The following is a 24,148-nucleotide window of genomic DNA, read 5'->3' as shown; positions in this document are numbered from 1 at the left end:
CTGGTTATTTTTTTTTCCCCCAAGGTGTTCCTCAGGAAAAATACAGAATGAATTATAAGCCTGTTATAATTTACTTTTTGTAAATTTTATGTTTATTTTTATAAATTTTGGAATTTCAGTGTTCAGTTCTTATGTTAGCTGCACATTAAAATGATCTGAAATATTTTGAACAAATCTCATTGCTTCCTAAAAATTGCTTACAGCAAATTTTGAGCATCAGTTTTTTGTATGACTACTCTAATATGTAGCAAGGGAGAGAATCAGTGATTTATGACTTAAAAAATAAGCTTACCTTCCATAAGTTTTATCATTTTCTTCCCAGAAACTCTCACCTTTATTATTAAAATTATCATTAAAATTTGTATAGCTTAGTTCATCAAATGAAAAATTCCATAAATTTCTTCTTTTACCTAGTTATGAGTAATATGGAGTTAAAAAAAAAAAGTAAACCTATGTTCTTTCCAACCACCTAAACAAATTGCATCATTCTGACAGGATTTTTTTTCTTCTTTAGCTTGGTTCTCTTTAGTTTGCTTTGATTTGCTTTGAGGGGAGTTCTCTTAAAGATTTAATAACTAGAAAAAGGAAATAAATTCATCATTTAAATAAAGATAACTATTTATTAGCTTTTTAATTCACTAGAAACTCCAAAATAATTTTAATAAAAATGGCTTCACCATTATGACTAATATTTTTAAAATATCCTTACATTCTTGAAATAAATCTTATTTAAAAAGAGATTTTTAAAAAATATGTCTGATTTTACTGATTTGTAATTTTTTAGAATTTTGCATCAACTTCGATACCATATTATAATGATTATAATATTATAATATATAATTTTGCATCAACATCACTGTAATATTATAATGATTATAATATTATAATGACCAATGGTTATATGATCTTTAAACATTACAAAGGAAATGTAAAATCATTTGGTTCTGGTAATTTTAATAGTAGTCACCATTCCTACTCTAATGTGTTAATTATTTTACTTTAGGTGATATTGGTAATTTCTGTCTTGTCCAAAACTCATCCATTTCATTTCAGCTTTCAAAGATTTTTGCATGTAGGTTTCTCTTATACTACATTTATCTTTTCTGCTTCAGCACACACATCTGCTATCTCACTCCCAAACTTGTATATTTTTGTGCTTTCTTCTTTCCTTAAACAGCTTGTAGAAAGATTAACATATTTTTATTGTGTCTTTCTTTCTTTTTAATATTTAATTGATTTTATTTTTTGGTTTTTTTATTAGTTGTTCACAACATTACAAAGCTCTTGACATATCATATTTCATACATTAGATTGAAGTGGGTTATGAACCCCCAATTTTACCCCAAATGCAGATTGCAGAATCACGTCGGTTACACATCCACAATTTTACATAATGCCCTATTAGTAATTGTTGTATTCTGCTACCTTTCCTATCCCCTACTATCCCCCCTCCCCTCCCCTCCCATCTTCTCTCTCTACCCCATCTACTGTAATTCATTTCTCTCCTTGTTTATTTTCCCATTCCCCTCACAACCTCTTATATGTAATTTTGTATAGCAATGAGGGTCTCCCTTCATTTCCATGCAATTTCCCTTTTCTCTCCCTTTCCCTCCCATCTCATGTCTCTGTTTAATGTTAATCTTTTCTTCCTGCTCTTCCTCCCTGCTCTGTTCATAGTTGCTCTCATTATATCAAAGAAGACATTTGGTATTTGTTTTTTTAGGGATTGGCTAACTTCACTAAGCATAATCTGCTCTAGTGCCATCCATTTCCCTGCAAATTCTATGATTTTGTCATTTTTTATTGCTGCATAGTACTCCATTGTGTATAGATGCCACATTTTTTTTTATCCATTCATCTATTGAAGGGCATCTGGGTTGGTTCCACAGTCTAGCTATTGTGAATTGTGCTGCTATGAACATCGATGTGGCAGTATCCCTGTAGCATGCTCTTTTAAGGTCTTCAGGGAATAGTCCGAGAAGGGCAATAGCAGGGTCAAATGGTGGTTCCATTCCCATCTTTCCCAGGAATCTCCAAACTGCTTTCCAAATTGGCTGCACCAATTTGCAGTCCCACCAGCAATGTACAAGTGTACCCTTTTCTCCACATCCTCGCCAGCACTTGTTGTTGTTTGACTTCATAGTGGCTGCCAATAATTGATTTTATTTTTTAAATACATGACAGTGTAATGCATTACAATTCTTATTACACATATAGAGCACATTTTTTCATATCTCTGTTTGTATATAAAATATGTTCACACCAATTCATTTCTTCATACGTGTATTTTGGATAATGATGTCCATCACATTCCACTATCATGGCAAAACTCCTGCCCCCTCCCTTCTCCTCCAACAACTCTGCCCTATCTAGAGTTCGTCTATTCCTCCCATGCTCCCCATCCCTACCCCATTATGAATCAGTCACTTTATATCAGAGAAAACATTCAGCATTTGTTTTTTGGGAATTGGCTAACTTCACTTGGCTTATTTTTTATTTTTGCCACTATTCTTTTCTTTTTTGGCTTGTGCTTTCAATAATTTCCCATTTCATATTTTGGATTATCCTATTATTTACTTACCCTATTATTTTTAAAGACTTTTAATATTAAGGTATTTCATTGTTTACATCTATCTTTTCTAATAATAAAGAAAATAAAAGTAGGCATTTTCCTTTAAATAGAAATTTCTCTATGGTTCCACAGGTTTTGATATGAAATGTTCCCCTTTATTACTTTCCAAAGTGTTTCTTCTTTAATCAAAAGATTATCATATTATGGTTCCTGTTTACAAGTACTTCTGATTTTGTAGACAATTTTTGAATTTTTTTCTCTCTTTTTGGATTATAATTGGAGTTTATGGACTAAAGTATTTCTATTTTTCAAGTACATAAGAGCCCACATCTAATTTAGATATCTTAAAATTAACTTTCCATTATAAAACATTTTTAAAGATTTCAGCTTCCCATTATTGGGAAGGAATACATTTCCTTTATTTTTGCAAACTGTTATTGTTTTATGTATTATATGATTGAATTGTGTAATTTCACTACACAGCTGGCCTAAATAGGTACTTAAACATATAAAAGATGTACTACAATATTGGTGGAAGCAGAAATGTACAGATACAACTGTACCTGGAACCTTCAGAGAACCAAGTAATAGGCAATACAATTATGGGGTGGGGGCATTATTGGGTGAAGGAAGAGAACCTTCTATTTGAAAGCTTTTACCATTTTTTTTAAATGAACAATAACAGATATAGCTATCGATTTTCATAGAAAACAACTGCAATTATTTTTGTTTAGCCTTAAATTTTCTTTTCCTTATTTTTTGTTGTTGTTTGTTTGTTTTGTTTTGTTTTGGCACAGGGAATTGATCCCAGGGCACTTTACCAATGATCTACATCCCCAGCACCACTGCTCCCGTCCCTTTTTAAATTTTGAGATAAGTTCTAAGTGGTGATGCTGGCCTTGAACTTTCCATCCTCTTGTCTCAGCCTCCCAAGACACTGAGATTACAGGTGTGTACCATTGCACACAACTTGCCTTAAATTTTCTGATGAACAAATACCCCAAACAAGTAAAAAACCAACAAATGAAGTAAACAGGAAACATTTTTTGATTCTCTATACTGTTAGAAACTTTAGAAATTCAACTTAATGGACATCTACGGCAAGTCAAAATAGTTGAAGACTCTCTGGACTAAGTTTGGAATCATAGTTCTTTCACAAATAAAATCCCTTAATGTATTGTGGTATTGTGACTTGGCTTTAACATTTGAAAAATGGGATGAATGCAAAACAAAAATCATTTTAAAATATGATGCATGAGAAATGTTTCTGGAATCATCAAATCATCTCAAATTTGAGATACTGTTTTAAGTTAAAGGTGATATTTTAAAACATTCTTTTTATCACTTGTCAGAGGGCACTTTCTTTCTTACTCTGTAAACAAGCTCAAGTCATCTATAATCTATTAATTTGGAAAGAGCTATTTGCAAACATCTACCTGAACCCCCTGTAGTCATATTCCATTCATCCTTTCCACTACCAACTCTCTCAATTAATTGAGTAGGGATAAAGAGGAGAGATCCTGAAACTGTTCCTCCAAAGCTGATCCCTCCTATTCACCTTAAAACCATAATGGTTTCCAAGGTTTCCCCTGAGATCTCATTTCAAAAATTCTGAGGCACCCTTTTTTAAGTCTGGCTTTTGCTGAATTAGCAGAAGGACTTCAGAGCCTGGGTAACTAGGACATGTGTGTAAAAGCAATAAATCACATCAGCCCACACAGCATTGCCCACACTCTGATTTGTTCTTACCCTAATTTGAATCAGTTTAAAGTTTACATTGCCTTCTGAAAAGAAGTAAATATGTCACAGTTATGCTTTTAGCTGGAGTTGTGGAAAAGGAAGGGGAAGATGTAGGAAGGATTTCTTTTCATTTTACAAGGAACCTTTACTAGTACCAAAACCGGTTCAGGATTCATGTTCTCATTATTCATGTCCATGTATGATGGAGTTTTGTTCTCCCATATGCTTTATTTTCTAAGTGATATAAACTTTATGCTAAACGTTGATAATTTATATCCAAAAATTTATTTTCTCAATGTTTATAAATATTCCCACAGTCGTGTATTTCACAATACTCTACTTTCCCAACAATATATCCAGACACAATGGCCTTATACAATAAAATAAGTTCTTATTCTTATGAGCTGCATGAAGCTAAAATAAGAAAGTAGATGCTGAAGCAATTTAAGCTTCAACTAGGGTAAAATGTATATGTGGGGTTAAAACTTCTTACAGAGGCCACCCATTATAGTCAGTGGCTAAAATGTAGTATAAACATGAAATCACCAAGGACACATGAAATATATGTGTTATTTCTTAATGCCTAACCATAGAAATAAATATGATCTGGAATTATATAGAAATAACACAATCCATGCTGTTAGGACATTTCTGTTAACTTCTACAAATGGAAAAAAGTAAGCTTCCTTATCTTACAAATGCTAAATATTTATCAAAAGAAATCAATGAGTCTATCAGAATCAGGAAATGCTATAAAATATTAAAACCGACCTGTAAGGCAGAGCTTAAGACTTAATATATTACTTGCATAATCTATTTGATAATCATGCTTAAGGTTTAGTGCTTCACAGGGAGTGTTAATTTGTGTTTTGATTGATCCTAATTTGTCAAGATTTAAGTACATTTAATGACCCAGAGAATTTCCCTAGAAAATTTCCTAATGACAGTTAACACAGCCACCAAAGTTGTACATATGATTAATCTGCTATTTAGGGAGACCATTTGCCACACTCTGACTGTCTTTCTAAATGTGCTCTGTTCTGCCTGCCTCTGGGAAATTTCCCCTTTATAGCTACATTAAACGAAAGGAATAAAAAACATTATTACAACATAAACCAACTTTCTATACTCTCAGGCTATGAGATATATACTAGAGAATACATTTTGATTTATTTCAAAACAAATACAATACTATGAAAGAAACCTGGAGAGGGTTTTGGTAAAAATTCAACTATTGGCACTTTTCCAAACACAATCTAGAAAGTGTACCCACCATGAAAGAGTATTTTGTAATCAGGCTAAGAAACAGAAAATATTGAATATTGTGTCTTAAATTTGAGGAAAGAATAACAGCTTATTATCAATATATTGTGAATATTTAACTTTTTTTAGAAATCCTTTTCTATCAGCAGCCAGGTAAAATTTGATTAAGGAAATAAATACCTCTTTTTTTTCTTCTTGAAATGTGAAATAATAAAGACATGTTCAAAACAGAAAAAAAATCCACTAATTATAATATTTCTCTGATCAGATGCCACTGATTAAAAATCAGACATAGTTTTTAAATTAGATCTGTCATATGCCTGAGTTAAACTTCTTTTTCATTAGTGCCCCAATACCTAAAATAGGTAGCATAATTTTTTTATTAGTATAAATTTATAAACTTATATTTTAGGGTTTATTGATTAAAAAGTTAATGAGACACACACTTCAATTAATATATTTTATCAAGTTAGGTGTTTCAGGCTTACATTAACTTCAGCATTCATTCATTCCTAAATATTTTTTATTGTTTTTCAGTATACATAAAATTTTAATTTGCACACTAGGTAATTGCCAATAGTAATTTTATGCCACTGTATGTCAGCATACTTAGCTTTTAGAGAAGTTCAACATGACATTGAGTACTTCTGAATTAATGTTTGGTAGCTGTTTATTATTTAATCATTTTATTCCCCCTTTGTTTTATATGACTCCTTTAATGAGTGTTGTTTGATTTATGTATGCTCTCTTGCTTCATTGTTATTGTTGGGTTGTTCATATTCAAATGTCTTTAAACTGGGGTTCATATAATACTAAACTAGTTGAATGTTATCTCTTACTGAGTTTCTATTAAGTGACTGATGTAACTAAATTAAGAATATTTCAGAGAAAATTAGTGTAGAGCTAACACCACGCAAGCATTCCTTAATCTATACAAGCTCATGTGAGCTCTGTGTAACTTACCCTGGAAACGAAGGCTGTATGACTCTTCCAATGTTATGTAACCTTTTGCCATGGGTGTCACCTCTAATAGAATGAATGTAGTGAGCTGAGGACATTTAACAAAGAAATACTTTTGCATGTACCCGTAACGTTTTGTGGGTGATTTCAAGAATACTGGAATTCTAAGAACATATTTGTAAATTTATTTTCTTAACTGCATACTTTCAAAAAGGATTTAAGACAGTGAAAATCTAAGTGTAAGTAGCCAGGACTTTTAAGAAGGCAGAAATAGGAAACAAGAACACAGCGAGATACAAGAAAACAGAGTTCTTAAATTGATGATACATGGAGCATAAAGCATTTAAACTCTGCTGAGTCAATAGAAAATAAAACTAAGTGGAAAATTTCCTAACCAGGAAGACCAAAGGAAAAAAACTAGTAAGCTTTATGTCACTCAATTTCCAGCAAAAGAGAACATACCAGTTCTTCAGGAACAATAAATTTGGGTGACAAAAAAAATGATGTCAAAGTCAAATCACTTATTAGCTATCTACTATGTATCGGATGGTTTATATACCTCATCATATCTAATTGTGGCAAAAATTCTGTGAAGTTGATGTGATCAATTTAATTTTAAAAAAGAAGCAACTGAGTAGGGCACAGTGGCACACACCTGTAATCCCAATGACTCAAGAGGCTGAGGCAGGAGGATCACATGTTCAAGGGTAGCCTGGGCAATTTAACAAGACTCTGTTACAAAAAAATAAATAAATAAACAAATAAAAATAGGGTCAGGGATTAGTTCAGTGATAGAGCATTCCTGAGTTACACATACACACACAGACACACACACACACACACACACACACACACACACAAGGGAGAAAAAAAAATGAGTCTGTGAGAAGTTAAGCAACTCAACCAATCATACAACTGGTAAGTGACAGAACTAGGACTTTAGCTCATGCCTGACTCCATAGCTTATATAACACACTCAAAGAAATAAGGAACCTCATCTCCATATCATCTCTGCCTTCCAACTCAAAGCATGCTTACACGTATGTGTATACACACACACACACACTCTCTCTCTCTCTCTCTCATTTTTTTTTAATTCTATAACCAGACTAATATACACAGTGTGTCTTCAGGGAAAATGCCAGAAACAGCAGCTATATGCTCATTAATATTATTCCAGTTTATAGTTACAACATATTTCCTCATTTATGTGAAGTATAAAAAACCTTCTTGAACCTTATTACAACTGTGTCTTAAGAGAAAGATGAACATATCTAATTTTTTACTTGGTGTAACACTCTATTCATCTTTATTTGTGGTCATTTGTGAACAGTGGTGCTTCAGAGAGACGTAAATCATATGTGGAGGTCAGTTACTTCGAATATTTTTCTCCTATACAACGTTCAACTAAAGTGACATTTCAGAAAACAGTGTCCAAACTTAGTTCAAATCTAGTCTGGCAGCACAAGGATCCACTGTGGTAGTTTAGATGGTAAAAGGGATCAGTGATCTAGAGGACTGGTTCCATGAGAATAGCTAAGTTGATATAGGATTCCATCCAAGAGTGGGGGAAAAAATCCCTGGCTTTGGATTCAAAATTGGCCAAAAGTAGGCAAGTCTCATTGGTGAGGTCTTCAGTCCAAGCAAGCAAATTGGGCAGAATCCAATAAAATAGAGCAAGACTGAGTTACTGGTCAGGGAAGAGTTTGCAGATGAGTGCCCAGGAACCCAGGAAGCCAGAGAAGGACTCCTTGCTTTTAGATCTGAACCAGGTGGAGAATCTTCAGGATGAAAGTATGAGTGGCATAGAGGTGGTTGAGCAGTTTCTTACAAATGGCATGCTATTTGTTGATAACTTATGGCTAATTTCAAAGACTCTTATTCATGGAAAAGAAACAGATGGGTGAAGTGACTTGCACAAGAGTCAACCTATGGCAATTCATAGCCAAAATTCATTTCCATGGCTTCTCCTCTACCCATTTTTGTAGGTAACTCTATACAACAAAGAAAACAAGAGCAGACCATTATGACTGTTGGACTTTATACCTCTTAGTGATTCTTTCATGTTATATCACAATTACATTACATGATGATCCTATCAAAGGAGAATCTCTATAGCTGTTTGAATATTGAAAATATAAATAATTGTAAGTTTACTCAAATATGATTTAATTTGAAGTTCCTCTTTTGGCCAGATATATTTGAATTGCCTTAAAAACAATTCATGATTACTTTTAAATATAATATGCTATGATTAAAATAGCATACCAAAGTTGAACAAAAAAATCCCAAAATTGCATTATTCTACTATAAATTGCACTGTGTAACTCCCCCTCTTTCCATCTCAACACATACTATTTATACTGGCAGGAGAAAGTCAACATAAAAATCAAAATCTGCATGTGACTCCTAAAATAGCAAGACACAAAAAAAGCAGGAGTTGAGTGTCTTCAACCCGTTGTATCCTGGGAATTTCATAAAAATAACAAAGTTTTATTCCGTTCAAATTGAGTAGCACTTGTCATAAGATATTGTTTAATCTCTTCCACAAGTTTTAAATTAACCACTGAATAGATTGTCAAAACAGTAGCACTTTAGAAGTTTATGTATGCACTGTAAATGCCTGCACAATTTCCATTTCTGGAAATTAAGCTACACTTTTAAAGTATGTTTGCTCTTCTCCTTTCCTTTCTCTATTTTCAATGCTTATCAAAATATTTAATATTAATAATGTATATAGGAAACATAAATAGCCACATACTGTTAAACTAAGAGCACTCCCTGGTATATGACATTTGAAAATACCATGGCTATTCCAGGATCAACATTTTTAGTAATTATAACTCAGATATATCCCAGAGATGGCAATCTGAATTGACTTGAAACTCCTTCAGAAGGCTGATTATCTTTCTAGTTGTATTGCCTTTCATTAGTTATGTCTTATTAATTGTCACACTGCATTACATCTGTGCACGGTATGATACTGAATAACATGATGCAGGGAGAAGAAGCAATGTGAAAAGTTGTAGGCATAACATTTTAATGAGACAGCATTTGTGTTGAGTCTGAATGCCTGCAGTTAATTCAGAGAAGGAGTATTTGAGTTAAAATTTCTGACATGTTTAGCAAACTTAGTATTCATTAAGGTAGGCGAGATAGAATCATTGTAAGAACTCCTGTGTGACAATGACTACACCTGCAGTTCTGTGAGCAAGAAATGTATTTTATTTCAGGTTGAGGTACCTCGTGCACTGGTAGTATGAAACCCTTTATTTTTTTCCTTCAGGTCCTAAAGGGTTTCCCAGAATGCTTACAAGCTGACATTTGTCTACATCTGAACCAGACTTTGCTACAAAACTGCAAAGCCTTTCGGGGGGCAAGCAAAGGTTGCCTTAGAGCTTTGGCAATGAAGTTCAAGACCACTCATGCACCTCCTGGAGACACCCTGGTTCACTGTGGGGATGTCCTCACTGCACTGTATTTCTTATCCAGAGGCTCCATTGAAATCCTTAAAGATGACATTGTGGTAGCTATTCTGGGTAAGTGTTTCAAAGCTGAACAGTGACAAATTCTGGTATTAGCTATTGCAATAAATAGTTTACAATGATAGCTAAAAGGACCAATATACATTTTTTATAAGGATTCTTAATTCTGGTTAGTAATTTTAAAGTTTTATTTAAAAAGTCCATTCAAATCAAATTAACATTGCAGAAAATATATTTGCTTCACTGTCTCACTTTTTCTCCAGTGTGTAAAAGCTTCCATGATTCTCTTGGGTTCTTGGCACCTACTCTCATTTTTGAGGCCAAATATATGAAAATAGTCAGCATTTTCCTTTTCATGTTAGACAATCTTGGCTTCATGCTTGATCCCTTAACATCTTAAAATAAAATATATAATGTTGTAGACATACTTGTCTGCATGTGCCAATGCCCTGTCATGAGCCAGGTTTACATTTTGATGAATTTCACATATTTACTATGTCAGTAGAAAAGAGAAGAGAACAGAAAGAAGCCAAAAATCTTAAACTTTAAGTCTCACTCTCCCCATGACAACACTGATCCCAAAGTCTGGGAAAACTTCATTTTTCCCTTCTTGATTAAATGCATCCCCATTTTAATAATGAGCATGAAATGCAGTGGTTTCCTGTCACCCAATTCATAATGTTCCTATATGATTGTTAGCTCCCAAAGGACAGGGATGTTATCTGGTTTCTCTTTTGTTGTGTAGAACCAGAGTATGGCACAGCAGATGATCTAAACACATGAAAGAAAATGTTTGAGTGGTCCCATATATATTTTAATAATTTTGTTAATATTTTCCTCAAACTGACCATGTATGCAATTTGGTTTCCTATCCAATAAGCAAAGACTAAAAACATTTTAAATCACTTCAAGGCCACACAATGAAGTTAGGATTGCATAGCTTTGACCTTGGCAGCCTGTCCTGATATGTTGCCAGGGATGGTGCATGCTTCCTATGTTCCTATTCTTCAAAACAGCCAGCCATAGCTTCTGTGAAAAGGTAACAAGCTTTCTTGTATTATAAAATAGTAATTGCAGAGTGCTGCTAAGCTGTCAATGTGGCTTACTATTTGCTCATTTATATCCATATAAACGAATTGAAATATAAAATCCATGCTAATTCAGTTCAGAGCTTTTTAAAAATATAATATCCATATTGAGCTCTCAAAACTAAATAATTTCAAGATATTCCCTTTTTATTTTCCCATTTCCATGTAAGTCACCACCTAAAGTCCTCACAAATTATGATTATTCGTTTCATTTTTAAAAGACTGGTGAGTATGTATTTAAGCTATGGTTAATGCCTTCACTTCGATGTCATTTTTTTAATATGGTGAAGATATGCTATTTTGAGGATTTAGTGATAGAGCTCGCCTAGCATGTGCAAGGCCCTGGGTTCAATCCTCAGCACCACATAAAAATAAATAAATAAAAAATAAAGGTATTGTGTCCAACTACAACTAAAAAAATAAGTATTTTTTAAAAAGACATGCTATTTTGTCTTCTTCCCATTAAATTATCATTTAAAATAAGACTATTACAGCATTTTTGACTAATTAGAACTTATTATGCAAAAGACTTTGATAGCTTCCTTGGTGGGATATACATGAGTTAGCCACCAAAAACTAAAACAATATACACAGGAAGTTTTTTCTTAAATATGAAAAAAGCTTCAGGGTAGTTATAAGAAAGAACTATTTTATGTTATCATTAATGATCTTACAAGTAATATATCATCAGGTGATCGATCTGTCAGTATTTGTTAAGTATATACATCACATAAGTACCTTGATGTTCAAAAACATACAAATGGCACAACATTTGGGGGAAATATTGTGAATAAAAGATTTAATCATCGGATGTAAAGACTTCAGATTTTGAAGTTAGAATGCATGGAATTTAGTCCTGGCTACTCTCTCCCTCCCTCTACTTCACCCAACTATGTTGACTTTGGGCTAATCAGTTTACCTCTTTAATCCTCTTTCTGTATTAACAAAATTTGAATAATAATTACAAATTTCTTCCTGAATTTTTGGGGGAATAAAACACAATAGTGCATCTAGGTATTTGATAGAGCACCTGGTAACTACTTAGTTCTCAAAAACTATTTGTTGCTGTTGCTGTCATTTGTGTACTTATCACTGAGCAAGACTTTAAAAATCAGTTGGCGTGTGTCTAGGCAGAAGTGATGGGAGAGCTCATCATTCAGAAGCCAGACACTGAATTAGCCCCAAGGTTTGCAGAAGAACAAAGACACACTTTCAGAACAAAGGCCATATGACAAAAAGCATCACAATTTATATTGAGGAAATGTAACTAGAGATTTTAAATAATTGAACAAATTCATTAAGAGCAAATACAAAATAGTTCTTAAAGGAAACAAGGTATGTTCAGACTGCTCCCTAATCCTTGAAGGGTTGAAAGAGCTCCAGTATAAGCTCTTGTTGGCACCACCTCCAGGGACTCTCTGGACACACAAAGAATATAAATCTGACTCACTGTGGCCTTTCTCATATTCCTGGGTTAACAAAATCAGAGAAAATCTACTTGAAATTATCCTTAAAATGGTTTAGGGCAACACACTTCACTGAGCATACCTGAGTGGAGATACATTTGCTAAATTTAGATGCTTAACCAAAGAACCAAAACAAGAAAATGAAACATATTCTATCAGGACCAGTGACAATTAGAAGCAAAATTCCTCTAGACAAATATATTATGGGTTGGGCAGCCAGTCCAGTTGCCTTAACTTTGCTGGTCATGTATGTGTTCTGTGGGATCTTAGCTTTGAAATCTTTGGCTCAGGGCTTCATCATAGATCAGTGGTCCCATTCTAAGGAAAACATTAAGTTTGATTCCTTTTTTCTCCCTTTTTTTTCTTTCTACTTTTTCTTTTGTTTTTTTTTTTCTTTTTTTTTAGGAAAAAATGATATATTTGGAGAAATGGTTCATCTTTATGCCAAACCTGGCAAGTCTAATGCAGATGTAAGAGCTCTCACATACTGTGACTTGCATAAGATTCAGCGGGAAGACTTGCTAGAGGTTTTGGACATGTATCCTGAGTTTTCTGATCACTTTCTAACAAACCTAGAGTTGACGTTCAACCTCAGGCATGAAAGTGCAAAGGTACATATTAATTATTTGTTTCTTTTTTATTTCTGACATTTTATCTTATTGTTGGATTGCACAAATACTTCTGAAAATAACCAAGCAAAAATTACAACAAAATTTTATCATTTGTGCATATTTAGAAAGAAACAGATGAATATTGGAATTCCTGAGTTACAGAGAAGGCATTTAGCTTAATTATTTTCAAATGTGTTGAATAATTTTAAGCAGATCAATTAAATTTGACCTTGCAGGAATTCTTAGGTGATGTATTGGTTTAAAATACTCTTAGTGTACATTATGCCAATTATTTTTAAGAAAATCCTGATTCCAGACTATTGAAAATCTTTTAAAAGAGTCTGTATTATACAAAGGATAAAATATTCTTTTAGCTATTATTTATATCACACATCATTTACCACTTCTCAATAATAATGAAAAGATTTGCCTTATTCAAGTTTAGGTCCACATTAACAGAATTTCCAAATCACAGAAGTATAAGTTAATCAGGTTTTACAATAGATTCAAAATTAATTCCATAGAATGAATAATATATGGTCTAATAGAAATAAAATTTTAAATAAGTCTACACAGTAGTTAACCTAAAATGAATTTTGGGAGTGCAGCTCTTAGGCCCTCAATTTCTTCAGCCCTCAATCTCTTCCACTGTAAAAATGTGTCCTTATGAGCTATCATGAGCTTAATGCTGTTCTATGGTCATAGAATGTATATCGGTATCCACAATATATTACCAGGTTCATCCCCCTCCATCCTCTTCTCCCCCAAATCCTAAACCCCTACTCTAATTTTAAATAATTTTTTAAATCAGAAACCCAGTATTTGCCATTAAATACTTGCAGATATATTTATGTGCTCACTAGTATATTCTCAGGGGTGGGGGTGAAGATATTTATGTCAATATCTAGGTATTGAAATGTAGTAGATTTAATTCTCCCTGGAGTGATAGTCATCCCCAGGCGCTGTGAGAAATTTGAAAAGAAGCATCTTTTAAGTTCACCAGGGTGCCATTCAGAATCCTGATACATCTGCACAGATACTTGTCTCCTTTCAAAGCAATGAAAGATTAAAAAATATTTAGGAGGTAAAAGGTTCAAGTTACTAAGAGCATGTTTCCAATAATGGTTTTAATTCAGTACTTTGTACAATCACAAATGTCCCCAACCTCATTCTGGTTTTGTCTTGAAAAACAACAAATATCTGCCTTAGGTACTTATTTTTATAAAAGTTCAGGCAGCACCCAAATAAATTAAGTAGGAGCTTCCATATATTATAAAGATTACTCTCAGAGTGGGGAGGAGGAGCTGGGAACAAATATAATAAAGGACTCTCAGCATTCGTTCTCATATTTATTGATGTGAAATTTAACTTGATGTTCATTAATTTAAATTAAATATTATAGGTAATTGAAACAAGTTTATACTTTTTATGTGTAGAAATAGAGACTAACTATAGTTTTGAATTTTTTTGTCATTTTGACTCTACCAAGCTGCATAAAACACATCCCACATAAAGGAATATTTTGTTTCAAAAGACTGCATCATCTCCAAACATGTCCAATAAATAATTTCTACTATGATTCCCCATCAGATGGTGAAATTGCTAGAATTATTCTAGCATTCTGTTTTATAATTTAGAGACAACTGTTAAGTAAACTATTGTAGCTGTTTGCCTGCAATCTAATAATTAAGACTCAAAGTGGTTCTGATGATATGAAATAGTGAAGAGTTCTCTGATAATGCACCATGTTCACGTCAAGTAAACTTCCATTTATCTTCATGTTCCATTAACAAAGGCTGATCTCTTACTACGATCACAATCCATGAATGATTCTGAAGGAGAAAATTGTAAACTGCGAAGGAGGAAATTGTCCTTTGAAAGTGAAGGAGAGAAAGGTAATTTACTCTGTTCCTAAAGTTTAAATCCAGAGCATGTGGTTATTAACTCTTCTTACTTAAATGCTCATTATAGTTCTGATTTCAAAAGTAATTCAGGCTTTAGGAGGACAAATACTTTGCTTTTTTTCAAAATCTAATGATATGGTTTCTGATTTTTTATCAATAGCTTCCTATTATGCGATTTAACAAAAGTGTCTGATATCTACAAGGACATGACAGATAAAGAAACAGAGCAGATTGATTAAAAAGCAGAAGTCATTTAAGAATAGTTGCAATAACTATGCCTTAGAGTCCTGAAAAGAGAGTTCTGGAAGGAAGACTCTTAGGTCAAGATCTCAATCTCCCCTCAGGCCCCACATGTATAAGACATGGATGAGGACAGAAAATGGTCCTCATCTTCCTTTGGGAAGGAGATGGCCCCAACTCAAATAATGACTACTGTCACAGGAATAAGTGCACTTTGGTGAAATGCAGATGGGGATAAACTTAAGTGTGCCTAGGAAGATGAGAGAAAGCTTTCATGCCCCCTCTGACTCCACAGACATTCTAGTCTTCACCTTATCTGGCCCCACAGTAGCATCTGGCATGATGACTTAGTTCCACTCCTTTTCTTAAATAATTTTGCTTGGTGTCTGTGACACTTTATTTGTCCTATTTTCTTTGTTCCCTCACTAACTCCATGAAGATATTTTCAGGATCATTGTCTGGTAATCCAATTCATCAGTTGTTAGAATTTCTTAAGACATTAGACTCTTGTCTTCTCATTCTACAACATTTTTCTTTCCCTGGGTTATCTCATTTATGCCTATTATTTAATTAGACCATCACAAAAGAGATGTGCATATTTATATCTTAATCACAGAGCATCTGATCTTCAATCCTGTATATCAAAATATCTACTAATCCATCTACTTCAGATCTCAAAGGCTACTCAAGTTCAACATTTCCTAAATTCAAGTAGAGATACATGTCTTCCCTTCCATATCCACACTTTTGCAAATGTCACTGCCAGCCAATCAATTATATGAACCAGATATCTAGGAGCAAAGCTCTCAACCTTTGTAGCAACTCTGGCAATAGGTCTTGTTATAGCTACCTCCAATAAATCTCCATTTAGTCTTCAAACCAGGTCTCCTTTTGGATCACTTCTTTCCATCTCTGTAGTCATTATCCCATACCAAGATACGACTATCTGCTCCCTGAAATGCAGAAATAGCTTTCCAATTTTTCTTTCCACATAAAACTCACCCTTCTTTTCATTTATGCTACACACTAGGGTTTTTTGTAAATATTGTTATGTTTATGTTACCCACATATATTCAATGCCCTATAAGGACTTCCCATTTCCTGTACTCTTAATAAGGTTGGTCTCTGCCTACCTCCTTGGTCTTATCAAATACTACTCATCCCTTAACTACCCTCATCAGCCACTCTCCTTCCCCATCAGTTGATCATCTCTGCAGTCTTTATTTTGCTTTTATAAATAGGCTTATTTGCATCCTTATTTAATCAATGTTATCTGCCTCTATATTATAAGCTCCATGGAGTTGGGAAATATTTGTTGCTCCCTGGCTTCAGTAATACATAACAGTTGCTCAACAAATAACTGTTGAAAGAATGAATGAAATACTTTGGTCATCTTCTTTTTAATTCTCTTTCCCATTTTTTCTTTTGATTGAAATTCTTTTCGAGACTCACTTCCCTGTTCTCTTGAGTTCTTTCCCAACAGGAGATGATCTACTGTCTTTAGCTCGATCTACCTTTCAAGTGAATTAAACTGCTCTCTCATCCATGTAAATTGTTTATGTGATTTTGCTGATATTATTCCCTTAAATTTATCTCCCTGTCCTCAAATATGTGTGTATGCACACTCACACAGCCACAACATGCCACTTTTTCACCACAAATTTCTTTTTTTAATCTTCGTCAGTTTCCAATTATATATTTGACATGAACTATTTCTCGATTTCCCTAAAGGTGTAAGGTCTTTTATGAATTCCCAAGGCACTTTGATCTTGTGATATTGTGTTCAGTGATTATTGATATATTTGTCCTTTTTCTCGACCAAACTTCAGCAAAGAACATTTGATAAATATTTGAAAAGTTGGGCTAACTTTTGAATCCTCTGACCAATTGTAGAACAATAAACCATTCATGGACAGGCGATAAGTTTTTTCTGCCATCACTTTCTGTATTCTCTTGGTGACTTTTTCTAAAATCAGAGAACCATTACTGTCAAGCTGTTTTTCCACAGAGTTAATCTAAATCCCTTATCCTGAATTTAATCTCCTATTTTTATCACACTGGAAATGAAGAACAGCTTGACAATGATGTCTATATAATAACGTCCCCCATACAGTTGAAGATTTATTAAATCTTTTGTCAATCTTATTCAATTTCCTCATTCTCAAGGTAAATAATATAATATTTTATCTCCTGATAAGGCCCTGAAAGCATGTCAAAATTTATATTGTGTTCATGCAACCAGACATTCCTATTGATGTTTAAAACTTTTCCTTTAATCACAGGCTTAGTCTATGAGGTCCATTTTATATTAAGTGTAGATAGCAAAAGATTTGCCTACTCGCGGCTCTTTGAAATTTCCTGGTGTGTCTGTGAGTAACCATAAATTGGACAATGTGAAAACACAATTTATTCTAGTTATCCAGCACTTAAAACCTTATTCCAGAGTTCTTAAGATTCCATGGTGCTGCAGGCAAGTGTAAAATTTGCTGAAAGCAATTTGGTACCTATTTGCCCAGTCTAATGCTCTTTAGGTGACCATGTATTCTATACTGCTTGATGTAAAATCAGTGTCTAGAAGGAAAATACACACATATATAAGGAATAGGAACAGAGAACTTTCAGAGGACTCACTAATAAATCGTAAATGGCATGTGGGTACCTGGACTAAAAGTGTCCCATGAAATGTTCTCATTATTTTAGTGTTAATTTACTGTTCATAAGAAACAAAACATTGAAAGCAAAATTCTGAGATTACTAATGACTGGGAAATCAATCAACAGAAGCAACAAGAATCAGAGGAAGACCATGTGCAGTGAAGGCAGAAAGAGGTTGAGTCTTGCATTCACCTGATGCCTATTCAACAGGAAGCTGTGGGCTTCATTCCTCACCTGCAGCCCCTTCCTGTAATGCTTACCATGTGTGGCTAAGGAATTCACATTCAAAACAGTGGCCTTTAAAAAGAAGAGATGGGAATAAGAATCTCTGGCAAGTTGATGAAAAATAATGAATCTGCTGATGAAGGTGGTTTGTTTTCTTGAGTTGCATGAAGTTTATATCTCCTGGAGAAGACAGTTGTCAGACACCTTGTATTTTTTAGGGAGTCTTCAAGAAGTTAGTTGGCTTCTCAAAATTGTGGCAGGGAGTTACCCAGGATCTATCTGCATGTCTAGGGGTATTGTAGGAAGAGTTGCCAAAGCTCTTAAGGGGGAAGTAATATGTTACTGTTACAGAAAGTAAAGAATAAAAATGAGGGTTCTGTGATTTATTCTGTACCAGAGACATTGTTAAGGCAGGTGGACACGATAAAAATAATTGAGGAAAATTCTGAAAACTAGTCTCTTTTTGAGTGGTCTTCAGAGTTGTGCTAACATGATCCATTGTGTCATGGAAATATACATTTTTTTAAATTATGTGTTGTATATAGAGTATAATATACAGAGAATATTAGTACAATAGCATGTATAATGGCACAGGAGCTATTTATTATTATACTATACTATAAATACATAGGGCTCGTGTCTGTGAGTATATTAAATGTATAAAGTATCATTAAACATTCATGCATTCATGCCCGTGTACATATTTTATTGATAGGGCTTATATGACCAAATATTTGGAATGTAGCACTCAATTTATCCTGTGGACAAATAAAAAAATGCACATTGAAAAGTAGCTACTAGTGGCTGATTAGGGTGCCAATACCATTCGGCAGAGAATAGTTCAGTCATGGAAGCAATATAAAAGGCCTGAGCCAATAAATTGCCCATTTACTTGACAAAGAGTCATTGAGTGCCCACTGCATGCTAAGTTTGCCTATGTTTTTATCTTTGTTTCTATTTTGTTTTAAAATTTTTGTCTCTATTTCCTAGAGAAAATTCTTCAGTAGTTAACCCGGAGACATATAGAAATTCCTTCTAAATGCAGTGTCTACATACATTAAGAAGGCTACCTTTAAAGTTTTTATTACATTTTCTAGATGATTTAGCAGGAAAATTAAATATTTCTACACACTTTGCAGAACTGAATCTTTCATTTTTTGGTACCAAGTAGTAAAAAAGAAGAAGAAGAAGAAAATTTAGAAGGAACTCTATCTAGCTTTACTGATTGGAAACTCTCTAACATTGTGAAAAATCATGATGTAATATCCCTGCTGATGTTGGAGATATATATATATATATATATATATATATATATATATATATATATATATATATAAAATTACACACACACACACACACACACACACACATATATATAGATATATATATAATTACACACAAACATATGTATATATATATACACATATGTTTGTGTGTGTGTGTGTGTGTGTTAATTAAAGGATGTAGGACACCATGAAGAGGCCTACATCCTTTATTTAAGGTTTTATCTAAGGGGAATCTCAGGACAGAAGGCACAGATGCTTTGGCCTTCCTTCTTCATCAGACCTCCACTGAGTTTCCTTTTTCTAAACATCTCTTCTCTAATCTTTTCCCCATTCTTTTTCCAAAACCCTAAAATTCAAAAACAGGACATATAATTAGCTCAATTAAATGTCAAAAAAATTTATAGAGTCAGAATGAATACGAGTATGCTTAGCAAGAGAGACATTAGCATGCAAAGTTAAAGAATGCTTGGCTTCTCTTTCCTATTGAGACCTTTTTACTTTCTTAATTTTGAAACCTTAGAAACCAGTTTCCTGAGCTCAGAAGACTTTATCACTCCTGCTAATAGATTATCACAGTAAGTCTTGATTGATGTAAAGAACTGGCAAAAATGAAAAACTAATTTAAGTAAATAAACAAACAAACAAGAAATTAGTGTTAAGGATGTGCCTGTGGCAACAAAGTGGATGGAAATGAAGGTGAAAACACGTTTATAATCCTCTTTCCACTAGGCTTGGATGGCTCCACATACCTTAGGAGATATATATCCTAAGAGGAGTAAAGAGAGACTGACATTTTCTCATTAAAAATCCAATGTTCCAGAGAACAATGTGTAAATGACTTGAACTCACTACACATCCCATTTCAAAGGATAACAATTAGCATCATCTTCTGTATCTCTGTATCTTTTGGATGATACCAACCAAAAGCTAGTAAAATTTGAGTGTTTCTCCAAAATAAGACATTTTTATAACTTCTATGAAAGGAACTTAAGGGGTAAATATACATATGGATTAATTTACTTATATAGATTGGAGAGTTTTAATTCTAATTTTATTAAGCTAATCACTTAAATACATTAGTATGATAATTGGTGACTCTGAATTTTCTTTAACAACAAACAGTGATTAGTTTTATTCCTCTTAATAGTATATACATGCATATTTTTTCCAGGTCTATGAAGGTACTATTGACAAAAATTAATGATGTATGTATTTATGATGTACAATGGGATATTTTGGCATTTGCCTACATTTCAAAATGATGACTACAATTGAGATAATTGTTACACACATGGCTTCACATATTTATCTTTTCTATATGTGTAGAGAGAACATTTATGATCTTCTGTCAATAATTTTCAAACATGCCATATATTAACTGTAGTCACTATATCAGATGATAAATCTCTATAACTCATTCATCCTAACTGAAACTTTGTACCAACATATATTGACCAACATCTCCCCAAGTGCATTGTTTATTAGTCATTAAGAAAATGAAATCTTGTATTTATATATTTTTTTAAATATTATTTGATCCTTTTCAATATATCTGACACCACGTAGGTACTTGATCTCACGTGACTTATACTTCAGCCTCTAATTTTCCAATGAAAACTTGTTGTAAGACATCTGACTGGAAATTCCTCAGTTTTTTCTCAAAATTGTCACCAGTGGAAAACATAAAACTCAAATGCCAGGAAAGTACATAAAATTTTGTCTTTTGGATGAAAGGTTATGTCCCCCTGTAGGGTCTGACAAAGAAAAATGGTAACTAATTAGAGAGAGAGAGACTCCATAAAAGATGAAGCAATCACCAATGTTCATTCCCAGATTGTTTTTGAAATTGAAGAATTTTATATATGTTTTCTAGGATGGATGGGTCAGCCACTCCATCAGGACACTATTATTCTATCATTTAAAATTGATTCTGAAGCTAGCTAGAGAGACCCCCACCAACAAATTAGGAATGTTTTAGAATTGTTTGACAAGAAAAGGGAAAGAGATGTATGAACAACCTATAGAAATAAAAAAAAACAAGGTTTTCAGTAATCTGAATCAGAAAGTAAATTTGATGCTTAAACAAAGAGGCAAAAAAACATTCTTTGTAAAATAATGGATTCTAGTGATTACACAATCTCACTTCTAGAAAAAGAGAAAATGTAAAAACTCTCTAATATTTCTGTTCTCATCAGTAAACAAAGACGAATGGGGGGAGAGAAAGGGAGAGAGAAGGGAAAGCATATGGAAATGGTAGGAGACCTTCAATGATACACAAAATTATAAGAGGTTATGAGGGACAAGGGGGAGGGGGGAAAAAGGGGAGAGAATTGAACAACAGCAGAGGAGATAGAGAGGGAAGATGGGAGGGGAGGGGAGGGGAGGGGGGATAGTAGGGGATAGGAAAGGTAGCAGAATACAACAGTCACTAATATGCCATTATGTAATAATGTGAGTATGTAACAGTTGTGATTCTGCAATCTGTATTTGGGGTAAAAATGGGAGTTCAAAACCCAATTGAGTCTAATGTATGAAAGATGATATATCATGAGCTCTGTAATGTTTTGAACAATCAATAAAAAAAAGAATACTATTTCTACACAGATCACAAATAGCTTTAAGAAAAAATAGTACCTAATACTATTTAATGTCTATCAAATGATTCAGTTTAAGCAGAAAAAGGCAGGCATGGAGCAGCCCATCAAATCTGGAAGTACCTGGAGGCTAATTATAATGCATTTCAGCTGCCTAATTTCATGTAGTACATCTGCCAACATCCAGCCTAAACCCAAGCAGTTTCCATTTTTAATCCACAAATAGATTGTCACTTTAACTTTCACTTTATATGACAGAAAATGAAACCTTAATTTATCTAGTATGAATTATAAAAATGATGTTTCAGTGGAGTTGCATCAAAGCAATAGTTCACATGACCTAGATGATAGGCCAGTAAAGCATACAAATAAATGTGGGGTTTTTCTCCATACAAAACTAGAAAAAATCAAATATACTTACTTTTTTCTTCCTTTTTTCAGGATTCTGCTTTTATCTGGAATTTTTGCTGGAGGACTTATGTCCTATGCATATGGAGTAATCCACTCCATCCTACCAAAGAGAACTAAATATTAGTAATTTCCCATTCTATACATTTTGTGAATACTTGTCATTAATTGAAATAAGTGTTATAACTAAATCTAAAAATATATATTAACTAATGAATTTTGTCCCTGATAATCCAAAATCAAGTATAAGTAGAGAGACTAAAACTGGAACCCATGAAATAGGTAAACATGTGTAAGGATTTGAAATTGTATGGATTCTCCAAAGCCTCTTGAGCCAAAGAGACAAATGGATTATTAATTTGTGGTGTATATTCAATGCAAATATCTATATTAGCATTATCTATACCTTTCTATATTAGATTGTAGGTATATGAATTAATGGTTAATTCAGTTTATATTTGATTCTGTTGGGAAAGAAGATGAAAAATCCAGGTTGGTTCAAATCCCACTGGTATTTAAGCCATGGACTACAATATGGTTTACTTGGAGGAAAATCCCTGAAATTCACTGATTTGATATAATGATATGTGAAGCTCCCTCCACCCCCCCCCACCCCACCCCCTTTAAAAAAAATCTCCTAACATGAAATTGGTAGCTACTATCTTTTGAGAAATGAAATGATGTGTTCAAGAAGTGGAGAATGTTGACCAAATTTTCAGAGAGCTTTGGAAGAAGGAAGATGTTTAAGATAAAGAAAATGGGGAGGAAGAGGACAAGATTGACTTTTAATTAGAGCTGTGTTAGAGACAATGGAGAAACATGTCTCTAAGAATAGCTGATCTGAACATATATAGCCAATTAGATCAGTGGTTGATCCGAGACATATATGTGGAGTAATCAATGATGACTTCTGTTATACTTGGGACTGGAAAGTCTGTGGTTTTCTTGGCAATGTTGGGATTAAAGAGAAAGTGTGAAATCTTAAAATAAATTAAGCAATCTGCATTTTATAGATTACACTTTAATTGACTGAACATAAACTCATTAATAACAATTTCATTTCAAGGTTATTTTTAACCTCTGTTCATTTTTTTCCTTGGGCTGCTTTCTGGCTTCTTGTATTTTAAATTATGATTTAAAAAATAAAGAGAAAAACTTTGTTTAATTTCTATGCCATATGGGAATTTTAAAAAGCAGTTGGATTTTTCTCTGAAGTGGCCTTAAATCAATTCATTTGGCCTTCTATAAATAACAAAGTAAGCACACCCAGGCACAGAGTAGATGGGGACACTGTCTTCACCATTTCTCTAGAAAATGATAGACCTCTTGGAGTTTTGTTGGTTAGTTATTAGCAGAAGCCAGATGGAGAATTATACTGTCTCCCCAGGACACTAATAGAAACAAGTCCTAAGATTTGTCTCTGAGGTTTTTTTTCTGCTGAAATATATTCTAACACAACCTTCAGGGGCTGAAATTATCCTGACATTTCAGTATAAAATAGCCAATAAGCACTAGAAACTTTAATGTAATTAGGTAAAACTTACCTCAATTACTGCATTTAAGCATTATATTTTTGCATTATACTACATGACCAAACTTTCTGGAATGTTGGGGCCATTAAATGCATTGAACTAAGGTTGAAATTCATCTTG

General features: G+C 33.5%; 1 protein-coding gene across 2 annotated transcripts in view; it reads left to right on the top strand.

Moving 5' to 3' along the window:
• Positions 1-24,148, top strand: part of KCNH7 (potassium voltage-gated channel subfamily H member 7) — a gene marked incomplete at both ends in the record, with an annotated part of 466,478 nt that overhangs the window by 426,257 nt on the left and 16,073 nt on the right. Inside the window, 3 exons of one of the 2 annotated variants that reach the window (XM_081261820.1) lie at positions 9,822-10,074; positions 12,980-13,185; positions 14,999-15,080. In XM_081261820.1, coding sequence (XP_081117946.1) covers positions 9,822-10,074; positions 12,980-13,185; positions 14,999-15,080 — 541 coding nt within the window. Of the gene's footprint in view, positions 1-9,821; positions 10,075-12,979; positions 13,186-14,980; positions 15,081-24,148 lie in introns of both variants that reach the window. The other variant, XM_081261819.1, reaches the window with a different exon arrangement.

The sequence above is a fragment of the Spermophilus citellus genome (assembly GCF_964194105.1).
Source record: "Spermophilus citellus genome assembly, chromosome: 11".
NCBI classification, from domain to species: Eukaryota; Metazoa; Chordata; class Mammalia; order Rodentia; family Sciuridae; genus Spermophilus; species Spermophilus citellus.
The sequence above is the reverse complement of the archived record's forward strand: the minus strand, read 5'-3'. Positions and strand labels throughout refer to the sequence as shown.